The sequence below is a fragment of the Aspergillus aculeatinus genome (genome assembly GCF_003184765.1).
Source record: "Aspergillus aculeatinus CBS 121060 unplaced genomic scaffold BO66scaffold_7, whole genome shotgun sequence".
NCBI classification, from domain to species: domain Eukaryota; kingdom Fungi; phylum Ascomycota; class Eurotiomycetes; order Eurotiales; family Aspergillaceae; genus Aspergillus; species Aspergillus aculeatinus.
In genome coordinates, this window is record NW_020291476.1 from 765,136 (window position 1) to 786,429 (window position 21,294).

The following is a 21,294-nucleotide window of genomic DNA, read 5'->3' on the forward strand; positions in this document are numbered from 1 at the left end:
TTCTTCCGGAGTTTTAATCGTATTCCCACCCCCACCACCCAAACCCCCAACCCCTCCTCATTCTTAACATTGTGTGGTAATCGACTTGATTACTTACACATCCGATCACCAGGTATGTCATGCTATACCAAGTCGTCATACCTACCCATACACCATCACCCTATATACTATACGGTACTAATGCTCCCCCGTTTCGAGCGTAGACGTCCATGCCTCACGCGGAAAACGGAACAATGGGTGAGAACTCGGTTAATGGAGAGAAAGTTCATTCTTACTTCATCGATGTAAGTCTGGACCTCCAAACATATCTCTATCGGTCCATCCCTCTAGGCACGCCTCAACTAATCACGCGATCTCAATTAGCACTTGACATCCTATCCGGTGGTTGCAGATTCAATCACCGTCTTCAAAACAAATAAGTATGGCGCAAAGACGCTAGAGTATGCCGATCAAGGGTACAGCCGCCTGGCCAAGCCACTTTTTCCGTACTTCTCCAGGCCCTATGTCTATATTGCCCCCTACGTTGCTCGCGTGGACTCGCTCGGCGACCAGGGCTTGACCAAAGTCGACGAAACCTTCCCCATCGTTCGGGAGGACACCGACAAGCTGAAGGAATCCCTCCGAGACGGAGCCACCTTCCCATTGCGCTTCGCCGGTGACATGAAGGCCCATGTGGTCGACACACTGAACTCAGAGTACAAGAAATGTGGGGGCGATGGTGTCGTCGCTGGCAGCAAGGCCATCATCAGCACCACTCTGGTGCTGTCGCAAGAGTCATTGGCCTACCTCAGCTCCCTGCTGCAGGCGAAGAAAACGCAGGTCAAGGAAGCTGTGAACGAAAAGACCGACAAATAGTCCCAACTCCGTCTTTATTGATACCTCGGAACCATTTCCGTCCTGGTCTCTCAAACTTTTCCAATGTCTTCGACTCTTTGCTTTGCTACTTTTCTTTCCCACTTTTAGAAAGCTTTGCGCTCTTGTGGCTTTGTTCGCTTCGTCAGCGGTGCGTGGTGCACGTTTAGTTCTAATTTCTCTGTAACGAACATTGGTGGTTATCCTCTCTCTGCCCTGGTGGAATGTGCGTGTGTGTTAGTTATAGCTTGCATTTGGATACACATCATGGGTCTCAGCTCTTGATAAGTGTATCTCTTGTGAATCAGAATTGCCGATATTCTCGCGGAATGCATTGAGGAGAGCCGATAGACGTTCAAGAAGACATCAACCTTGGCAAATAGATCCATGCGTATGGCAGGAGCAGAAGCAAAAAGAGATCTCCCCGACTGGGAGTCGAACCCAGGTCTCCCGCGCTTGTTCCCGAATGGGATTGACAAGCGGAAATCATGACCGTTAGACCATCGAGGATATTGCTTGAGATAGTCTTTTTTTTATGTTCTCTGTTCCTAAGCTCCCTCTATCCTCACAGCACTAGATCTGTACTGTACTGTAGGTCAGAGGGCAAGATGAAGCCTGCAAGCTCGCTTTTTCACAATTGATCGAATTCCTCCAACGTTCTAGCCAAGAAAATTGCTTCAGCTCGCTGGTTCTGAAGTGCACTTTTGCTGTGGGATGTAGTAGTATGAAGTAGTAAGGAGAAAACTCAGGTTGCCTGTGTGCTGTTTGGTGAGTTGTACCTAAGATCTAGGAGTACTAGATGTAGTATGACTAGCTCCCTTGTGGAAGAGACTACTGTACCTTGTGCTTCATTGCCCGCCCCCATCCGATTGAAAACTCTCTAATGAAGTTCACCAGCAGGTGTCGTGCCGTGGCTTGATCGAGGACTACCGAGCCTGGTGTACCAGAAGAATGTGAGTATAGAGTCAGCTGCATCTGTACTTCCCATTTACTTCGGAGGTATCGGGGTTGTGCGTGGGTGTTGTCGAGTAGGAATGGTAGAGCCGAAACTCAATTGCTTGCAGCTTGTACTGTAGCGGGCCATAACTTGCATGCTCGACTGCTTACAGCAGTGCTACTCCTCGCACTCATCATGCTTTACTATCGCCGTCCTACTCCCTATCCTAGCCATAGACGCATTAGTCAACATGCTCTGGCGCATATCTAAACATCTTACAATTACAAAAAAGAGAAGTGTACGTGATAATCTCGGATATCAAGCTCCACAGGAGCGTTTTTTCCTATTCAATTACAGTTATTTTTTTTGGGTTTCGCAATGTTGATAAACAGCACCGTAGTCTAGGGCTATAAAGGAACTGACTTACCGAGAAGGTTCTCGCTTGAGAAAGACCGGCGGCTCCTCGGAACGGCCCAGCGGCCACGAAGAACGGTCACCCCCGTCGCTAAACGGGGCTGGGGTGGTCTCAGCAGTAAACGGGGTGCTCTCGGCAGTAGTAGTATAATACCTACCCGGCTCAGTCGAACTGGACAGCGAATCCGACATGTCGATGTCCATGGCCATATCCTCGGTCCCCTGCGAAGACGAAGGCGAGGGCGAGTGGTGAGGCCGTGCATCACTCACCTTTTTCACCTCCGTCTCAACCCCCTCCATCTTATCGCCCCGCTGCCCCTGGCCCTCCCCACGCACCCACTCAATCTGATCCTCGTGAAAAGGAACCCTCCTTGCCCTAGGGGCGGGGACCCCATCGAACGCCCGAGACAACTCCGGCGCGCCCCGACGACGACGAAGACGCCGGTGCCGACGGGAGCGCACCGCCTCCACAAACTCCGCGATCAGCTGCTCGTCGCCGTGCCGATGCAGCGTGTGCACATGGTTGACGGCGAGGGGGTAGACCGTGTCCTTGCCCGTGTTCGTGCCCGTCGTTCCCGGGTTGGGGCCTGTCGCCTCGCGGTAGAACCGGACCCAGTGGTGGGAGTGCACGACGCCGTAGAAGGGCATGCTCCGCGGGGCGCGGTGGCGCAGCACCCGGAAGATGTGGTTCATCGTCCACTGCTCCCAGGGGAGCGGCGCGAGGTGGTCGCGGATCTCCTCGCCGAGGCGCACGACCACGAAGGCGGGGATGTTCTCGTAGTGCTGGAATTCGTGGGGCAGGGGTGGGGGTGGGGGTGGGGAGCCCACGTTGGGGGCTGTTGTCGCGCCGGCGCCGGCGGGCGTTGCTTGGAGCTGCTCGGCGAGGAAGGCATGGAGAGCCCAGGACTCTTGGCCCGTGGGGAGGCGGGTGAAGTTGAAGAAGGGGGGGGACATTGTTTCGGCCGGTGGGTTTGTTCAGGACGGGTTTCGTGTTGGAGTGGGAATTGTGTCGGTGCTTGGAACGATGTCGGGGTGTTTGAGGGTTGGGATAGCAGAGATCGCGGTATTCAGATGTTGTTATATAGGTGATGCGGACATGCTGATGCTGTCGTGGTATTTGTATTCTGATTTAAAGGGGTTCTTCATTATCCCTCTGTCTTTCCTGCGTTGGGGAGGCCCTGATTGAGCTTTGCCAGCAATCTAGGGCTTGTCTTCGTGATGTCTCTGTGTCTAGGAGATATACTCCGTCTCGTTATGGAGATCTGAGTGACCAGACAGTGGAAAGGGCATGTATTCTCTTTCGATGCTGTTTCTGTTGAATGGATTTCACTTGACACTCTCCGCCAAGATCACTTCTGTCTTGTCGGCATTCACCAGGTATATCAAAGACTGCCATTGGGATATCACTACAGCCAAGCTGCAAGCTACCTTATGCTCGTGGAGGGGACGAAGAAGACAATGAACAGCATCAGATATTCCTGTCTTTCCCTGGTCAAGTCGTAAAACACCATTTCTAGGCAAGAATCTTCATTTTATTTCTTTTCCCGTGCCAGGAGGAGCATTCCAGGCACATATGCCTTTGTGGCCGGATTGAACATCAGCTTAGGTCGTCATTTCTCAGACAAACTCCGACAAGATATATCACCGGCGCACACACCGCAGTCTGGACGTTCGAGCCCATTGAATAAAGCAATTCGACGGCGATACCATAAACATACAAGCCATTCAGACCATGAAAAGCACATTGCGATGTGATTGACAGACATCACACATATTCCCAGCGTCAGCCCACCATCCAAACTCAGCAAGCCTAAGCTTCCATCCAGACCGGACGAAGAATCCTCACCACTGCAATCAACCCAACCCACCGATCAACCCGATATCCGCAACACTATCTGTCAAACAACCAATTTTCATCCCTCAATACAATCCAAGTAAAAGACTAGGTGGGTCGAAGCAACCCACCAGCCGCCAGCAGACAGACAAAAAGACAAAAGAAAGATCTCCCCGACTGGGAGTCGAACCCAGGTCTCCCGCGCTTGTTCCCAGCTGGGATTGACAAGCGGAAATCATGACCGTTAGACCATCGAGGATCTTGCTTATAGGGTGTTCTTTTTTTTGACAACATGAGCAAGATCACAATATGAGGTGGTTCTAACCGGCCTGAGGTTTGTTAGGGCTAAAGTTGCCTGCTCCGGATTGGTGCGCTCCATACTGCTCAAGCTTTTGTGTTTCATGGAGCATATGAGTGTATCTGGGTGCAAGGTCCAATCTTGGTTCAGAGTTTACTTGGCTGAAATTGTCTTTATAAAGGTTTTTCTCGGGACCTAACCGGTGTTATATAGCGTGGGACGAGATTCGGAGTACAGTACCTCAGTCGGATTCTGGTGGAATAGTTAGTCGGTGTCCGACGTACCCGGCTTTGCTTCACAGCAATGCTTGTAGCTCACCATAGTGAGAGTATTTAGCCTGATGTCGCGCTGGCCATGCGGCTGGCTGTATACACAATCGACCAACCGACGCCGTCGCGCCGCATGCTGGACGGTGGGCAAGTTGCACCGATGCCATGCGGAACATAGCTCGGAGCATCAGCCCGAATCAGAAAGACATGCTCACCAACCGCAAATGGCTTGAGAACTCGATGCCATGTCTCGTCCAGAACACGATGTCTTCCTGCCCCCCCGCGCGCCTCCGGCCATTGTCTTCACTCTCGCGGAAACGCTCCATCTCCCGCATCAATCGTGGCAGCGTCCATCGGCACCGGTTCAGGTCGGTCCTTGGGGGTATATTGCTTGACGTATAGTTGCAGAACGTCCTCCTGGGTGACGGTGCTTCCTGGATATTCCCGGATATGAGATCCGGGGACAACATGCTCAGTGATAAAGAAATATCGCACTCGACATGGTTGGTGGCTGTTAGGTTCAAAGTACACAAGTCGTGTGGTAGACATGAGAGGAACAGGGGGGGAATGTGGTGAGGAAAGAACGGGGTTAAAGAAGAGTCACGGTAAGGGCTACAGTGGCTACCTACATACCTTAGTTTGTTGTAGTAGGTGGACCACAGTGCAGTGTAAGCACTTGGCTCAAGATAACACTAGCCATCAACTAGGTACTGTGACCTCGCAATATAACAGATCGCGTTTAAGCGAATCTTGGCTGTCCAAAGAACTCTTAGAACAGTCCAATCAGTTTTACCATATTACTTTTGCTGGATCGTCTTATTATAAATCTTATTATATTACTATTTTTCTCTTTGTACAAAGTTTTCCAATTTTGTTATATTGAAAAGGTGAGATTTATCCAATTAGACAACCAATAGGTTAAAACAAGAATCTCCGCTTAGTTACCAAATCTCAGAATTTCTAGAATAATATATGAATATCTATCTACATCTATTTAATATTACGAGAATCACGCTATAGTGACTTTGAGCCATGCCTCCATTGTTTTGTTATATCGCGAGGTCACAGTAGTCCTCACCTCCACTTTTCCTGTTATGCTTACTGTTCCTGCCCCCATGCCCCAGGGGCCTACTGAGTACTGTGTTTTGTCGGCACGCACCCTTCTCCTTCCCTTGCATACAGGTCTGAAAAGCTCATTGTATGCTCCTCAGCAAAGCACAAAATTCATATGACTTGGTTCCCTGAATATAGATAAACAGCGTACACCGAAGCCAGATATGAACTATGGTACTATACAAAGAATTGATCCGGGTGGCAGAATCTCAAATGACCGCGAACTTGTAGCCCAGTCAAGAGAAGCACATGGCCAAGTATTTACACTCTCACGATCAACTCCTACAATTCAAGCGGACTATCCATGTCTTATGCCTGAATAGCAGCCCTTCAATCTGCTCCTGCGCCGCAGCCGATAGTTGCGCACTCGTGCCCTCAGATCCAATTAGTAGAACCGATAAGGTATAAGTTTCGGGATCAACAAGACTCGGTAAAACAAATCAGGAGCATAATTATATGATGCCGCTGCCAGAGTGATCGTGATGACGACGATAGCCACGGTCATAATATCCAAATGAATGGATACGAGTTCATTTCCCTGATGTTCATGCCGAACGCGGAATAAAGGCAGAGGCTAAGATAGTGAGACTAAGACTTTAGCTTGGCCGTCACATCGCTTTCATAATCCATCCTCGGAAAAGGGCTTTTACCTCACACCGCTTGACAGTTCTGGCTTGCTCGATGGATTTCTGCTCTCTCGCATCTGTATATGGATCAGGTGTCTATGGGTGCTGTTTTGCTTCATGTCGAGCCTATATTGAGACCGAGAGAGGATGGATGCCATATGGAACCGTACCTGCGAATACTTATCCATCGACTCGCTTGTGCTTGATAGTAAAGAGGTATGGTCCCCTGGCATGTTCTGCATCACGCACATGTCACACCGAAGTCTACGGGATGCGGTTTCAAGCGACAAGAAAAGAAAAATGTAAGAGAGCATCCTTCATCCCGTTCTCGTCAATCAACTCATCCGCCGCACATCTCCCGCTGATGTGTTCTTGCGTGGAAAGGGTCAATTCCCTCGTACTGGTGATGTTTCATGTTACCTTGTTGTTGATTGCAGAATTTGGATGCACGAACGGGTGCTCGCAAGAGGGAGATCTGAGCCTTGACAGACATCGGGGTCTCCTCGATGGCGCACGCCAGATCGTGTCGCATCGAGAATATGCCAGGAGGCAATCGTACTGCGGCGAAAGAGATGGTGGATACTCATGATATCGCCCTCCAAAGGCTTCAGGATGCCACGCAGAAAGGATCTCTCCCAACCTCTGTCCTGTCGGATTGCGAGACATTGTCTGATTTCAACTCATGCACCCATACTCAACAGAAAGGGCTTCATGGAAAGATACTGCCTGATTGGAATGACAATCTAGTAATATTTTAGGCAGTACGCAGGCCCTTGTTGGCGCAGTGGCTGTACACATGGACTCAAACCCTATTCACCCATTTCCGAGGTGCACGGCGACTAGTGACGACAGGCAACTAGGCCACAAGAGAGAAGGTCCTTTTCAACTTGAAAGACGTTCGAGAGCCTTGCCATGGAGGCACTCTCGCCTGACGGGTGGTTAGCCGGAGAGAGGCCAGTTCATTCGAAGCCCACGAGGCTAGCTAATCGTGAGCATAGATGACGGTCATGTTCGCACAGAAGGACTATATTGATAAGTCGCTCATGATTGCTCGTCCAAGCGTGAGCCGTCTCGAATTGTCTTCTCAGAGCATATACAGTTTGGCACTGCCACTGTTGACTTTGCCGTAGCTGAGATGCTAGATCCCATCTCTGCCCATCTGTTCATCCACTAACCGCCGTCTGCAGTGTCAGAAGCAAATATGTTCAACTACATCTTAAGCGATCTTAGGGACTGAATATTTGTCCTGCCCGTCAAGGCATAACCACACATCCTTTTGAAAGAGTGCTCATTTGCGCGAATCCGTCGAATCATTGAATGACCGTGAGTTTAAGGAGTATAAAGCATAACTCAAAACCTTACTATAATAATTCCTCGATGGTCTAACGGTCATGATTTCCGCTTGTCAATCCCAGCTGGGAACAAGCGCGGGAGACCTGGGTTCGACTCCCAGTCGGGGAGATTTCCTTTTTTGCTCATCTCATCTTCTCGATGGCCAGAAGATGTATTTTCCGTGCTGTATATCTTTTTCATCATCGTGGTGGTCGGTCATCAAGCAGCAGTGGAATAGCACGCAAGCAATGCCACTGCTGCTCATGGCACGCTGGCGAGTACCCTGCAGGGCATAAACAAAGGACTGCCGGGCATTCAACGAACCGACTAAGAATGGGGTCCTCGGCTGCAGTCATTGTGTGAATATCTGGTGAAAGTGCCTCATTTCTTTTCAAAACTATCATGAAGTTCACCATCTATAGTATACAGTTAGGTATCATGGTAAACATTAGGTAGGTATGAAATCACAAGGTACCTACTACTGTACTCCAGCTCTTATCAACATGTGATAGTCCCAAAAAGGCAATATCACGTCTGAGTTCCACACTAGGCTTGGCGCGTCGAGCGCGTCCGCCTCGGACAAAGAAAACCACCACATCAAGCCTGGAGCCCAGAGAAACTACCCCTCCACTCCTCAGAGAACCAAGAGTAAACCTTAGCACCCATCGCCAGCAAGAGGTAATATCAAGCCGTCTGATTGCAAGACCAAATTACTTCATCACCATACCCGGATCCAGCGTCAGTGAGAATGCCTCCGAATCGCAAACGCCGCGCAGTACGTACTCTCTTCCGCCGATAAGCCCTCCAAAAAAGCCAAGGAAACCACAACACTGATAAGTCCCAAAACAGGCCCCAGAGAACGAGTCAAGCGAGGAGGCAGACGGTACCCCGCCTCCCACACAGAATGCGCCCCGCCGCCGGAGACGCGACGACTCTTCCTCATCCGAAGGCTACGCGGACGAGGGGTACGACATCCGGGCCCCCACGAGCACCGACGTGATGGTCAAAAAGCTCGTGCGACTGGCCCTGGCCAGCGAGTACTCCCGACAACCGCTCCGCCGCATCGACATCAGCGCCAAGGTTCTGGGGGAGCAAGGGGCACGACAGTTCCGGACCGTGTTCGATGAAGCGCAGCGGGTTCTGGGGGAGAAGTTCGGAATGCAGATGACCGAGTTGCCGGTGAAGGAGAAGGTGACCGTTCACCAACGGCGAGGTGAGTTTTTCATGCACGGTTGAAATGTTCCCGATGTGGATAGTCGGTTTTGTTAACCCGTTTGGGGGGTTTCCCTGGTTTGCGCTGTAGCTGCTCAGAAGGTCGAAAAGGCGTCCTCGGGGAATAAGAACTGGATACTCACCAGTCTCCTGCCGCCGGAGTACCGCAGGCCGGCAATTCTGCGCCCGAGCAAGGCTCCGTTGGAAAGTACCTACACTGGGTTGTATTCGTTCATCATTGCCGTGATTCTGCTGAATGGGGGCACGATTCAAGAGCAGAAGCTGGATAGGTATCTGCAGCGGACAAATACTAACACCTACACGCCTGTTGATCGCACGGACCGGTTCCTTCAGCGGCTCTGCAAAGAAGGATACCTGGTGCGGAACCGCGATGTCGATGGTGGGGAGGAAGTCATCGAGTACATTCTGGGCCCGCGTGGGAAGGTCGAGGTGGGAGCTCAGGGTGTGGCTGGACTGGTTCGCGAGGTCTACGGCCAGCAGGATGCAGATGAGCCCGACGAGGAGTTGGAGATCCGTCTGGCGCGGAGCCTCGGGCTCCAGGCGCCTCAAGGTCGCGCGCAAGAGAGACCGGCCGAGAATATCCCTGCCAACGAGGAAGAGGAGAGTCAAGGACCGCGGGGCCAAAGAAGACAACAGCCCCGACGGCGTGGACGAACCGAGTCTGGCTCTGAGGGCGAAGAGAGCGATTGATTATGCACCATGTTCGATGAATTGTTCCTTTGCGTTATCACTTTATCCAGGTCCTGCTCGACTGAATGATACCCTAGTTTATGCCATATGTTTGAGCTCGAAAGGTGCTTCCTGCTACTACGTATATCCGACTCGGAAGGCGGGATTAAGTTTCTGCAAGATGCGGTCTTACTTGCATTTCTACACTCCATGCAAACCCCGAAACTGCAGCGGCATCCCTGTCTGCACGTCACACAGGGTCGACCCTGCATTCAGCCACGTAGTTACACAATTTATGCAATTCCGAAAACATAGATAAACACTCCCAAACTCAAAGGGTGAACATCGCTTGCATACATCTATAGGAATTAAGACAAATCGCTATACAGGGGTGGTGTGTTTCGCTATTACATATTTACTCGCTGTCGCTGGCACTGTCGTGCACGGAGCCACTATCCGCGTCCTCCCGGAGTCCCTCGGCCATCACGTACTCGGCTTGCTGCAGGACCGACTTGATCTCTGGGTTGTTGTAGACGAGCTCCGTGGGCTTCTGGCCGTGCTTATTCCGGACCCGCGGGTCGCAACCGGCGTCGCACATCATCCGGACCATCTCCAGCCCTAACTCAGCATCCTTCTCGTTGGCATAGCGGACTGCGACGTGCAGCGGGGTATCTTTGTCGAGGCGGGTCAGGGGGTCACATTCGAAGTACTGAATGTCGAAGAGGGTGTCCATGGTGTCATCTGTATGTATCCAAAGAATTGGTCAGTGTGCAGGTCTAGCTTGGGGGCTCCATCGCTGGAAGGTGGGTACTGACAGCTTCCGTATGAGGCGCAGATGTGTAGAGCATGGTTGCCCATGGAATCCGTCACCCCGTTGAAGAATTCGGCCACCTCTTCGTTCGACTTGCCCGTCATGCCTTCAAGCACCTGTTCTATCAGGTGAGGCTGGTCGCGCCGACAGGCCTCCACAACCAGCTCACGCGGGGAAGCGCCCTATGCACTAGTATGAGCAATGTAGAAGGGCAACGGAAGTGAGGATGGCACTCACCTCGTCAGCCATTATGATTTCGTGTGCGGGGTACTGAGAGTCGGAAAGAGATGATAAAGCGCAATCAATCTCCAAATAATCCGTCAAGATTCAGTAGAGTCGCTGCCCTGAGGAGTTGCTGTGTATTAATGCCGCCGGAGAAGCCGCGAAGTAGTCAGGAGGCGGTGTCGGAAGCAACTAGAGGATCAATAGAAGATTAGCACGAGGCATGTGGGGAGCAAAGTCTATATATAGGCTTGCACAAATGAGGCCGGGCCATGAGGGACAAGAATAGATCGCAGCAAGCCTCACTTACAGTTCCGGATCGGTTTGCAGAAGCTAAGTTGTGTTTAGATGGGTGTTATTGCCTTATGCCTGATGCCTCCCTATTGTTGGCTCCCCGCCGGCTCTCGACGCGGCGGCAGGCGGCCTATCGGCAAGCAAGTTTATCCGGTCTGTTTCCAGTCTTGCCCCGCGTCCAATCGGCGGCTTGTCAATCTCGTCCGCCCCAATGGCATCGCCGGCTGATAAGAGCCTCAACCCGGCCTAGTTCTTTATCGCTCCGCTGAGATCGCATGCGACCCTGACTGACTACTGCGCGAAACAGTGACAGCTGCTGCACTGGATTTCTTCCCGTAGTCGCCTTCATGCAGGGCCACACATTATGCGGAGAAACTTGCTACCGTGACACCAACATTGCTACCCACTAGACATCTTTGATTGACGGACTTTCTAGCCAGAAAATATCCTCATCATGCCGTTGACCTGTGAGTCCCTCCTTCGCGCGCGGGGTGCCGCTAGCCCTGCTATAGCTGCATGATTCTCTGGACGGGACATCTCTGACCCCGATCACTCAATAGTCTGTCCCAACTGCAGCAATGCGCTCACCATCTCGCGAGCAGAGCCGACCGGAAGACATCCATTGGGCGTCAACCGCTTCGAATGCCGCACCTGCCCCTACCAATATGTCCTGGAACAGAGCTGGTTCGAGAAGACTCCGATGAAGCAGAAAGAGGTCGAGGACGTATTTGGCGGCAAGGAAGAATTTGCGAATGCGGATAGCGTGGCCAGTAAGTTGCTTCGCCTACAATGTTTCTCCCTCTTGGCTGTGTGTTTCGATACCGCCAGCTTGGCGAGACAACCCAGACAGTGAAGAGAGAAGGAAGCTTGCAGAGGCTGACCTCCTCCTCCCCCTCCTTCAGCCCAATGCCCCGCAGAGAACTGTAATGGCGACCGTGCATATTTCTTCCAGCTGCAGATTCGGAGTGCAGATGAACCGATGACTACATTCTTGAAGGTGGGTGCTAATTTTAATCATTTATTTTTTTTTCTTCTTTGGTTTTACCCCTCCCCGCGGCTCTCCTGCGGGCTGTATGCATACTGCCCGACATGCCTTGCTGATAGCGGATATTACATTCCAGTGTACCACGTGCGGCGCCAGATGGAGAGAAAATTGATGTGTCTTGCCCCTCGATCCAGGTTGGGAACTATATACCTATAATGTTGAGGGAAAATGTTTTTTGTTTTATGGATTAGACTATAGAGAAGAAGAAGCAGTGGATTTGTGTTCCGACACAAACGGTTTCGGTCTCTGGTGGATTTTTTTGGAGTCAAACTCTTGAAGTCTAACCTTCATGATGTCGACCTTTGGGCCCTTCACGATGGCCTGTGTGATGATGTATACATCTATCTAGCTTAAACAGATACCCCTCAATAGATGATTGACCGCTTGATGTTCCATTGTAGTTAAAAACAGCACTAAGGAAGGATGTTGACTAGTAGTTCAGACAGAAGCAGGAAGGGCTAGTCTGTCAGAGCAAGCGCCGAACCCAAAACAAAAAGAAATTTCGAACCCGTGCTGATGGGAATTTTACCTTTGGACCGGCAACGGGCAGATAATCCCCCGATCTGGATTGGTTCGAGTTAAGGTAAGCTTCCTTTGTTGATGTGTTGTGTTGTGTGGCATCTAGTCCGGCTCTCATACGGTACCAAACTTGAGTCATTTTATTTGCCCCCCCGACACCCTCGGGGACTCGAATAGGTAAAGGCCAAGAGAAGAAAGAAGATGTGAGAGCCGCCAAAAACCGGCGACCCTCATACTCAGACTCGGTGAGGGGCACTCCAACACACACACGCACACACAGACAACATGATGGCAAAAAACAAAAGGAAACAAGAGGGAGGGGTGGCGGCAAAAAAGAAAAATCTGTTCGTTAGTAGTCTACCGGTAGGCGATCAGTGTGCCTATCAATATCAAACATGTTGATTTTTTTTAGTCCTTTTCCCTTTCAAGGTCCCATCAAATGGAACAAAATCTAGTTCATCGAACGGAACACACCAACCACCGGGAGGCAAAAAAAAGTCGGTATCATAGCAAGACAGACTTTTTCCTTTCCCGTTAGATAAAAAAAATAATGATCATTTGTTGCTGCTGCTGCTGCTGTTGCGGCGGCGGCGGCGACCGCGAGATTGACCTCACATCCCACCGAGCCCACAGTGGATCGGGGCGGGCGCCACTCGGCCGTGCCACAGCTGCCCTTCCAACGGACAAATCAACGTTGCCACCTGCCGCGGGGTTCTGTTGCAAACAAGGCCAACAAAAGTCGGACCAGCAGTAAAAATCCACTCCTTACCTGCGTTGATGCCCAGAATTTCTGTCCAAACCGAGGGGTACTTGCGGGAACCTTGAACAGCAGGTAGTACCTACGTGCTGGAACCCCCACCTTGAGTTTACGGATTTGGTAGTATGTAGCCAGCTCCAGGAGGCGATTTTTGAGAGAGAGGTACCAAAGAAGAGGATAGGGGGTAATACCGACTAACGAGTATCGGGATAGGTGGAAAGAAGGGGAAATGGTAGGTAAAGAAAAGAAGACAAAAAAATTCTTCGATATAGTGGATACGGTTGCAAGTAAGGACTCCGAGTGGTTCAAAAGGAATAGACAGGATAAGCAGAACCAAGTAATGATCGCATGGGCTCTGCTGAGTGTCTACTCAATCTGCTCAGTCTGCTCATGCTGCAAGCAGTCCAGGCTCCGCCCAGCAGGTGAAGATTTTTTTTTTGCGCTGGGCCCGCAGTTGGAACCAAACCAGACTGGAAGTGGGGCTGGGTCAACCTGGTTTACCCCTCCATGTCCAATTGCGCTCATTATTCGCCAAGGGTTGGAGCCCGCCCGCTTAGTCGCCCTCTCGCTTGACCCCTCCATATAAGGATTTCCCCTCCTCCCCCCTCCCACAGAATTTTCTTCCTTCCCTCCTCGTCCGCTTCAGTACGTATATCTTTCCCCCATCCTTCTCGCTTCCCTCTTCCCTCTTCCTCTTCCTTTCTTCATTCCTCTCTTACTGACTCTTGTTGTTCAGCACCTCTACGCATTTGTGGCCGTAGTATCTGAGCAATTTTTTTAGAACCTTTTCAAAAGTTCACTTCACAACACCGTCACCATGGGGTAAGTCCAGCCAACAATCAGAGTTTTCCATCCACACGAACAGTGATGGCTTGGATCCAGAATCGAAAGGAATCATCCAGTTAACTCATCTCCTTTCCAACAGTAAGGAAGAGCGTTCTCACATCAACATCGTCGTTATCGGCCACGTCGATTCCGGCAAGTCCACCACTACCGGTCACTTGATCTACAAGTGCGGTGGTATCGACCAGCGTACCATCGAGAAGTTCGAGAAGGAAGCCGCTGAGCTCGGTAAGGGTTCTTTCAAGTACGCTTGGGTTCTTGACAAGCTCAAGTCCGAGCGTGAGCGTGGTATCACCATCGATATCGCTCTCTGGAAGTTCCAGACTGCCAAGTATGAGGTTACCGTCATTGGTAAGTTGTCTCCCATGACTCTACAAGCTATCATCCATCATCTAACCCATCCCCCATAGATGCCCCCGGTCACCGTGACTTCATCAAGAACATGATCACTGGTACCTCCCAGGCCGATTGCGCTATCCTCATCATTGCCTCCGGTACTGGTGAATTCGAGGCTGGTATCTCCAAGGATGGCCAGACCCGTGAGCACGCTCTGCTCGCTTTCACCCTCGGTGTCCGTCAGCTCATTGTTGCCCTCAACAAGATGGACACCTGCAAGTGGTCCGAGGACCGTTACAACGAGATCGTCAAGGAGACCTCCAACTTCATCAAGAAGGTCGGCTACAACCCCAAGGCCGTTCCCTTCGTCCCCATCTCCGGTTTCAACGGTGACAACATGCTCGAGGTTTCCTCCAACTGCCCCTGGTACAAGGGTTGGGAGAAGGAGACCAAGGCTGGCAAGGCCACCGGTAAGACCCTTCTCGAGGCCATCGACGCCATTGAGCCTCCCGTCCGTCCCTCCAACAAGCCCCTCCGTCTTCCTCTCCAGGATGTCTACAAGATCTCCGGTATTGGAACTGTGCCCGTTGGTCGTGTCGAGACTGGTGTCATCACCCCTGGTATGGTCGTGACCTTCGCTCCCGCCAACGTCACCACTGAAGTCAAGTCCGTTGAGATGCACCACCAGCAGCTCAAGGAGGGTGTCCCCGGTGACAACGTTGGTTTCAACGTCAAGAACGTTTCCGTCAAGGAGGTTCGCCGTGGTAACGTTGCCGGTGACTCCAAGAACGACCCCCCTGCCGGTGCCGCCAGCTTCACTGCTCAGGTCATCGTCCTCAACCACCCCGGTCAGGTCGGCGCTGGTTACGCTCCCGTCCTCGACTGCCACACCGCTCACATTGCTTGCAAGTTCGCTGAGCTCCTTGAGAAGATTGACCGCCGTACCGGTAAGGCCATCGAGCAGAACCCCAAGTTCATCAAGTCCGGTGATGCCGCTATCGTCAAGATGATCCCCTCCAAGCCCATGTGTGTTGAGTCCTTCACTGAGTACCCTCCCCTTGGTCGTTTCGCCGTCCGTGACATGCGCCAGACCGTTGCCGTCGGTGTCATCAAGGCCGTCGACAAGTCCGCTGGTGGTGCCGGTAAGGTCACCAAGGCTGCCCAGAAGGCCGGTAAGAAATAAGCTGGTTTCTGAAGGGTGATGATGTTGTGATGATGCTTTCATGATTACAAAATATGGAATTACGGAACTAGACTTGGGTTATGTAGTTGATCCTACAAAACTTGAATCATGAATCATTTCGTTCTACTTTCTTCCTACCGTAGATTGTTTCTGTTCTTGCCGGTAGATTGTAGTTGTCCTGATCTGACACGGTCAATATTACGTTGGCATTGCTTGAACCACGCCACAAAATGTCCTGCTGGTCCAGTGTTCGTGCCCCTTCGTCAGCTTATTAGCACCAGTTTTCGCCGAGAAGCTCCTCTGGTAAGTCTCTTGTGCCATGCTTGGATGGGCATAGCCACTTTGAACCTGCTCTGCAGCTTGGGCTGGACAAGTTAGGTAACCCCTGATGATCTCGGTGGCATCGATCAACCCTGTCTTGGACCAAGACCCAGCTGTCCTCCATTATCTGCAGCGTCTCTCTCGCATACTACGTGCGCATCGAGGCGCCTCTGTGGTCGCACGGTGCATAGAAGAGACCGCTTTTGCGCAGGCGTAGCATATTTCGAGCTCCTAACAGTCTCTTGCTTCGGTGTGCTGTTTGTACAGGAGTGTGCTTGTAGCCTGCTTTGCTTGAGCGTGTCGATTGTTCTCTGGGCGCGATGGTGGCTGGTAGACCGATCTCGGTGGTTGGTTGTTTGGCTTGTGCTATGGATGCGAAGGGGGAGGGTGGGAGGACGAAGGGTCATGGTGTTGATATGGGAAGCTCTGGTGTTTGTCTGTCTGTCTGTCTGTCTATCTATCTCTGGCAGTGTCACCTTCCGTGGTTCTGTGGGGGTTTGTTGGGATGGTGTGGCACCCTGTCTGTATCTGCATATATTGGTGGAAATCAGCCTTTGGTATGTGTGGTGACTGTGGTGAGCTGCTTGACTTGCGGTGCAGTGTTTGCTGGATTGTGGTGGCTGGCCTCTGATGGATGGCGGGCGAAGACTAGACTGGAGAGGGTGTACATGACGGCAACGGGGTAGGTTACCGGTCTCTGCGGGCTGCTTTCTTGCACTGCTGCCTTTTCGCGCCCCGGGTTGTCCTGCGTGGCTTTCCTTTGTGCTGCAGGTGGCTTGTGGTTTCTTTGTTCTTGTCTCAAGGGGTCAGGATTACTTGCGTCGAATGGACGACCACTAAGTGCCTGAGATGTATATATCCGTCGCTGTCGTCACCGAAGGCTGGGCCGGCACCTGGGGTCTAGATCATGCTCCTAACGCACACAGCCCATCACTCATCACTGGGTCTGAATGCAGAGACGAAAGACATACACCGACGAGCCCACATACACGTGGTCGCCGTCGCAGGCTACCTTGCCTAGTTCATGGCCTCTACCGTATATCCCAGGCCCCCCCGCCCACCTGGCCTATGCCGAAATACCGTACTGTGTACATGGCTCAACGTCGACATGATGGATAATTCATCGCATCTAGGCCAAGTACCGACTAATCAAGCGTTTATGAACACTTACTAACGTCCTCTCACCCTCAAAAGTAGCTTACTACCAAGAAACATAGCTCATAGCCGATGGGGGGGGGTTTCATTCTTCTAACATCGATCGTGCATGTGGCTATGAAAATCCTCACTCAGGTTTGTGCCTATATAAAGTATATTTTGTGACAAAACTATAATCACTCCCCCGATGGTCTAGTTGGTTCATGGCGTTCGGCTGTAATGGAAATTGTAACCGAAAAGTCACCAGTTCGATTCTGGTTCGGGGGAATGTTATTTTTTTTTTAGGCAGCTGGGTGGTTGGGTGGGTTACCACTTCGTTAACTTCCTTATTGCACGCTTCGTTTTTCCCCTCCTGTCTCTCTCTTTGTCCTTTTATGGAATTCTGCCCAACTACACCGAGTCCTCCACAGCCCAAGAAACGACCACAAGAAAAAAAAGTATCAAGGAAAATAGAATTGACGCCCCAATACAGCGGAGGACGGTCGTCCTGGAGGCGCGGTGCAAGCCACACAGCCAGCCAGCGGCAGGTCTACCACCTCTTATGTATCGGACGCGCTGTAAGTTACACCCTGCATTTGGATCTCAACACCATGGCCCATCAATTTTAAAATCATACCTTCCTTCCACTTTACTCAAACCATGACACAGAAGCCCACCGAGCGAGAGAAAACAACAGCGTCGTCGTTGTTGTACGCACAGCACAGCCAAGTATCTCCATACACACGCATTCGTCATCCTCCGAGGCTAACTAAGGTTCGGCGACTCCTTGCTGGAGAACACGATGATCTTATCTCCCACGTGTCGAGGGGGGATATAAGTATTGCATAGCCCCTGCATCACCACATACACGGGCGAATCCGTCTGGACCACTAACTGTCGACAACGTCATAAGCAATGGTTGGCCCCCGGGACGAGGATGGGGGGCATGGTATGGTGTATAGAGCCCAGCTGGACCGATGTCCAAGCATGGCGGTTTTGTTCATCCCGGGAGAATAAACTAACCGGCCCCGTTCCAGGCCGAGGCTGGATCTCTGTAGAGGGGTATATATAGTCCAACCTGAATGTCCGTAGGACGGATAAGCACAGTTGCATTGAAGGCTCGCTCCGTCGCTGAAGTTCCCACTGATTGGATACATCCGTCGAGGAGAACCGGTCGCTGCTGGTTGAATAGACTCGAAGGGCGGATGGGCTTGTTTCTATGTACTGTCACGGTCACGGGTGTTGGGGACATCGACCGAGCGGTGGTTCCAGAGCTACATCAAGAAAACCGATTGAGATGCTCCCTGCCGAAAGCCCTGGTGGATGGGTAGGGGAAAAATACAGAGGCAAAAAAGTAGAACTCCCCCGAACCAGAATCGAACTGGTGACTTTTCGGTTACAATCAATACCATTACAGCCGAACGCCATGAACCAACTAGACCATCGGGGGTATTCGATGGGAGAAGGATCAGTATAGTGCAATATCACCCTGTAACAGAGTGGAGTGTACCGCCAGAGAGTCTACTGATATAAACAGCAGTACGCGCCACGAGGTAGTTCGCCGAGAGTTTTCATTATTCAGTAGGTGCACTCTCTGGAGCGAAGGGTCACTGGCGTAGCACAGGGATGTGACTAGCACATTGGGACACGGCGAGTGTACAAATGTTAGGTTCACCTGCCATCCTTGACTCTGTTCGAGCTTGTATACATCTTCGTGCTGCGATGATTTGGGCCTGTCAAGCGGCAATAGCATCGGGGTAGGTGGGCTAGCATCTCGGTTGCTGGCGACTACTGTGATATAATACAAGGGGCGGAGTCCTAACCGATTGCAATGACTTCGAGGTTGTCCACGGTCTAGTCGATGGCGCTTGACGCACCGCACCGTATGGCCTGTCGGAGATCGTGGAGTATGAAGAAAGTGTCATCCAAACCGTCGACGGGCAATCCGGTTGGACTGGGAGTACGGCAGGCGAGATCATACCTCTCCCGGCTTTGGATGAGTTGTACCTCACTGTTGATTTATCGTGGCCTGCTAACAGCCGAATATGTCTTCAATACCTCTCCTGTATTTGAATAATTCTTGGCCAGATCATGTACTGCCGGTTGATGTCGGGAACCAACGACGGTGATTAATTTGACCTACTTCATCTAGGGTGGTATTCAGCAGGCGGGATAAGTGTGCCTCTTAGGACAGATTGCATGCAGCCATGCATGACAGAGGGCCAGGCATGGGGTCGGGTGAGTGGCACATGGGTAAAGGGGAGATAACAACCCGTGGATTGCCGTGGTTCGAAGGGGGGGGGGGGGGCATCCCATATGGTATTAGCATGCCAAATCAGACGCACGACAGTACCTATAAAGTTATTGGTACCAACATAGACTTCCACTGCCGAACAGTGGTAATCGCCAGCCACCTCGGAAATCATAGCCTGCCCAAGAATCTCCTATTCGTACTCAGCTCGCCCCAGGGTGGGCTCATCTTCCCGAGCTCTAGCTTTCCACGAGGGGGCCGCCACATGGGCCAGTATCGCAGAGGCTGCATCTTGGCCTCAATATCCTTCCAATCCGCATCCTGAGCCTCCACTGCTGTCGCGGCGGGCTGAACCAGAAGACCGCCACTGTAGGGGATAAACCCGTGGCGCCTGTAGATCGTCACCCCTATTGCGATAACCGCTTCGAGCCAGGACTCGAGCCCCAGTTCGTCTGCCCGTCGACAGACCTCAGCCAAGAGCATGTCTGCCAGACCCAGTTGGCGGTACTCGGGTAAGACGAACCCGACGAATATATCTACCGATTCGCGTACTTAGCTCACGGACAAGAGGGGAGGCCAGATCGACGGCACGAGAGCAACAACTTACAAACATGCGGCTTCTGCATGAGCTTCATGTGCGGCTCGGAGAAAATCTCAATGCATCGCGTGATATACTCTCGTCGAGCCCCCTCTGGATACCACAGCGCAGCAGACGGGTTGTGCTCTTCGCTGTCACCGCTCAGGTCCCCTTTTCCTCCGCGCGCGTACGGGTTCTGTCTGTGGACCTTGAAGTAAACCCCGGCAACAAACTTGTTGTCCCGTTCACGGTCCCTGATCTGCAAAAAGACAGAGTCCGGGTCCTCACGAGCCCATTCTCGGTGCAATTGCACGAGGTTCGCGAGCGCCTCTTGCTTCCGTGCCTCAGATTCACCTCCAAAGATAGGGTAGAAGAACCGGTAAATCGGTTGAAATGGGTCCCCGAAACTGGCAACCTGGCAGGCGACGAACTCGGAGAGAGCGTCAGATTCGGGGTCTAGCTCGGAGAGTTGGAACCGCATGGTGTGGTGCTATATGCGACTTTTTCTTCCGCACGTACGATTTGGGCGCGTCCATGCTGGGCGGCAGCGAGGGCATTGCATCCCAGGATTAAATCTCCACGCCGTTGGTGGTGGAGTTGGTCCAGGCTGCCCTTCTGTTGCTCATTTCTTTCAGCTCGCTTGTTTTCACCAATCTTATGCAGATGTCCCTTGCCACCACTGCGCGAAGCTGCAGGCTAGTCACGAGATGTCCGATCTTGGCGGCCTGTCGCAACTGACCAGGGGAAGTTTTGATTGCTCGTACGAGGCGGAGCCTGGAGCTGAAAGCTCGACGCCAACCTGGGCCTCTGGATGGGGATCACTTAACCAATGAGACACGGTCCGCACGAGGCTGAGGGTGAGTAACGTAAGTAGGTACCTGTCACATGAGATTATTCGCTGGAGCAGAATCTTTCTGCGCAAACATTGGTTTAGGGTGTCGTACAATGACTTGACCCACGACCAGCAAAATAAAGGATCCGGAGGATATCTGTAGCCGGGTATTCAGATGTAATGGTGATGTTGACAGATGTCAGACGATGGAGGGGCGACGGTATGTCAAAAAGAACGGGCAAAAAGAAAATGGGACGAGCCGGGCTTGAACCGGCCACCTTCAGATTACAAGGGACATCCCGAAGGATGAAACCTGGCGGCCGAAGTTAGTGCTTCAGTCTGACGCGCTCCCAGATGCGCCATCGTCCCGAAATTGATGGAAAGGACTCTTTTTCTTTGGTTGTTATGGACCGCCTGCGCTAAGCCCGGTTTCACAGCAGACATGCTCAACACCCAGATGCGCCATCGTCCCGTCGAATCAAGTATGTCATTCTTTCTTAGTACTTATAGGATACTTAGGATTAACACCAGAGATTCTTCTGACACCACCTGTCGAATCCCAGATGCGCCATTGCCCGAAATTGGTGAAATG

General features: G+C 51.8%; 5 protein-coding genes and 6 non-coding genes across 11 annotated transcripts; 5 read left to right on the forward strand and 6 right to left on the reverse strand.

Moving 5' to 3' along the window:
• Positions 1-209: 209 nt before the first annotated feature.
• On the forward strand, positions 210-9,598 carry BO66DRAFT_408896 (MAGE-domain-containing protein; the record flags this gene model as incomplete). The annotated part of the gene is made up of 4 exons (XM_025649150.1): positions 210-284; positions 364-831; positions 8,525-8,888; positions 8,979-9,598. The coding sequence occupies 4 exons, from the start codon at positions 210-212 to the stop codon at positions 9,596-9,598; spliced, it is 1,527 nt and encodes a 508-aa protein (XP_025507399.1).
• BO66DRAFT_t64 lies at positions 1,273-1,362 on the reverse strand. Its single transcript has one exon. It is a non-coding gene; the product is annotated as a tRNA-Asp (tRNA).
• On the reverse strand, positions 4,207-4,296 carry BO66DRAFT_t63. Its single transcript has one exon. It is a non-coding gene; the product is annotated as a tRNA-Asp (tRNA).
• On the forward strand, positions 7,715-7,804 carry BO66DRAFT_t53. The gene has a single exon. It is a non-coding gene; the product is annotated as a tRNA-Asp (tRNA).
• Positions 9,599-9,773: 175 nt separating the features above from the next.
• On the reverse strand, positions 9,774-10,982 carry BO66DRAFT_468878 (ankyrin repeat-containing protein ANK1). Its single transcript, XM_025652684.1, has 4 exons — positions 10,921-10,982; positions 10,626-10,802; positions 10,393-10,570; positions 9,774-10,318 (listed from the first exon to the last, which is right to left on the reverse strand). Exons 2-4 carry the CDS (start codon positions 10,635-10,637, stop codon positions 9,993-9,995), a joined length of 516 nt encoding a protein of 171 aa, XP_025507400.1. The 5' UTR covers positions 10,638-10,802; positions 10,921-10,982; the 3' UTR covers positions 9,774-9,992.
• A 171-nt stretch (positions 10,983-11,153) lies between these two features.
• BO66DRAFT_389187 (DNA-directed RNA polymerase III core subunit RPC11) lies at positions 11,154-12,322 on the forward strand. The gene is made up of 4 exons (XM_025646739.1): positions 11,154-11,371; positions 11,465-11,674; positions 11,807-11,901; positions 12,026-12,322. Exons 1-4 carry the CDS (start codon positions 11,359-11,361, stop codon positions 12,059-12,061), a joined length of 354 nt encoding a protein of 117 aa, XP_025507401.1. The 5' UTR covers positions 11,154-11,358; the 3' UTR covers positions 12,062-12,322.
• Positions 12,323-13,934: 1,612 nt separating this feature from the next.
• BO66DRAFT_426499 (elongation factor 1-alpha) lies at positions 13,935-15,699 on the forward strand (the record flags this gene model as incomplete). The annotated part of the gene is made up of 4 exons (XM_025650290.1): positions 13,935-14,047; positions 14,151-14,419; positions 14,479-15,576; positions 15,674-15,699. Exons 1-4 carry the CDS (start codon positions 14,043-14,045, stop codon positions 15,697-15,699), a joined length of 1,398 nt encoding a protein of 465 aa, XP_025507402.1. The 5' UTR covers positions 13,935-14,042.
• A 1,545-nt stretch (positions 15,700-17,244) lies between these two features.
• Positions 17,245-17,330, forward strand: BO66DRAFT_t54. The gene has a single exon. It is a non-coding gene; the product is annotated as a tRNA-Tyr (tRNA).
• A 1,073-nt stretch (positions 17,331-18,403) lies between these two features.
• Positions 18,404-18,492, reverse strand: BO66DRAFT_t62. Its single transcript has one exon. It is a non-coding gene; the product is annotated as a tRNA-Tyr (tRNA).
• A 972-nt stretch (positions 18,493-19,464) lies between these two features.
• BO66DRAFT_315031 (GNAT family N-acetyltransferase) lies at positions 19,465-20,351 on the reverse strand (the record flags this gene model as incomplete). Its single annotated transcript, XM_025643457.1, has 2 exons — positions 19,465-19,829; positions 19,901-20,351. 2 exons carry the CDS (start codon positions 20,349-20,351, stop codon positions 19,465-19,467), a joined length of 816 nt encoding a protein of 271 aa, XP_025507403.1.
• A 601-nt stretch (positions 20,352-20,952) lies between these two features.
• BO66DRAFT_t61 lies at positions 20,953-21,071 on the reverse strand. Its single transcript has one exon. It is a non-coding gene; the product is annotated as a tRNA-Phe (tRNA).
• Between the last annotated feature and the right edge of the window lie 223 nt (positions 21,072-21,294).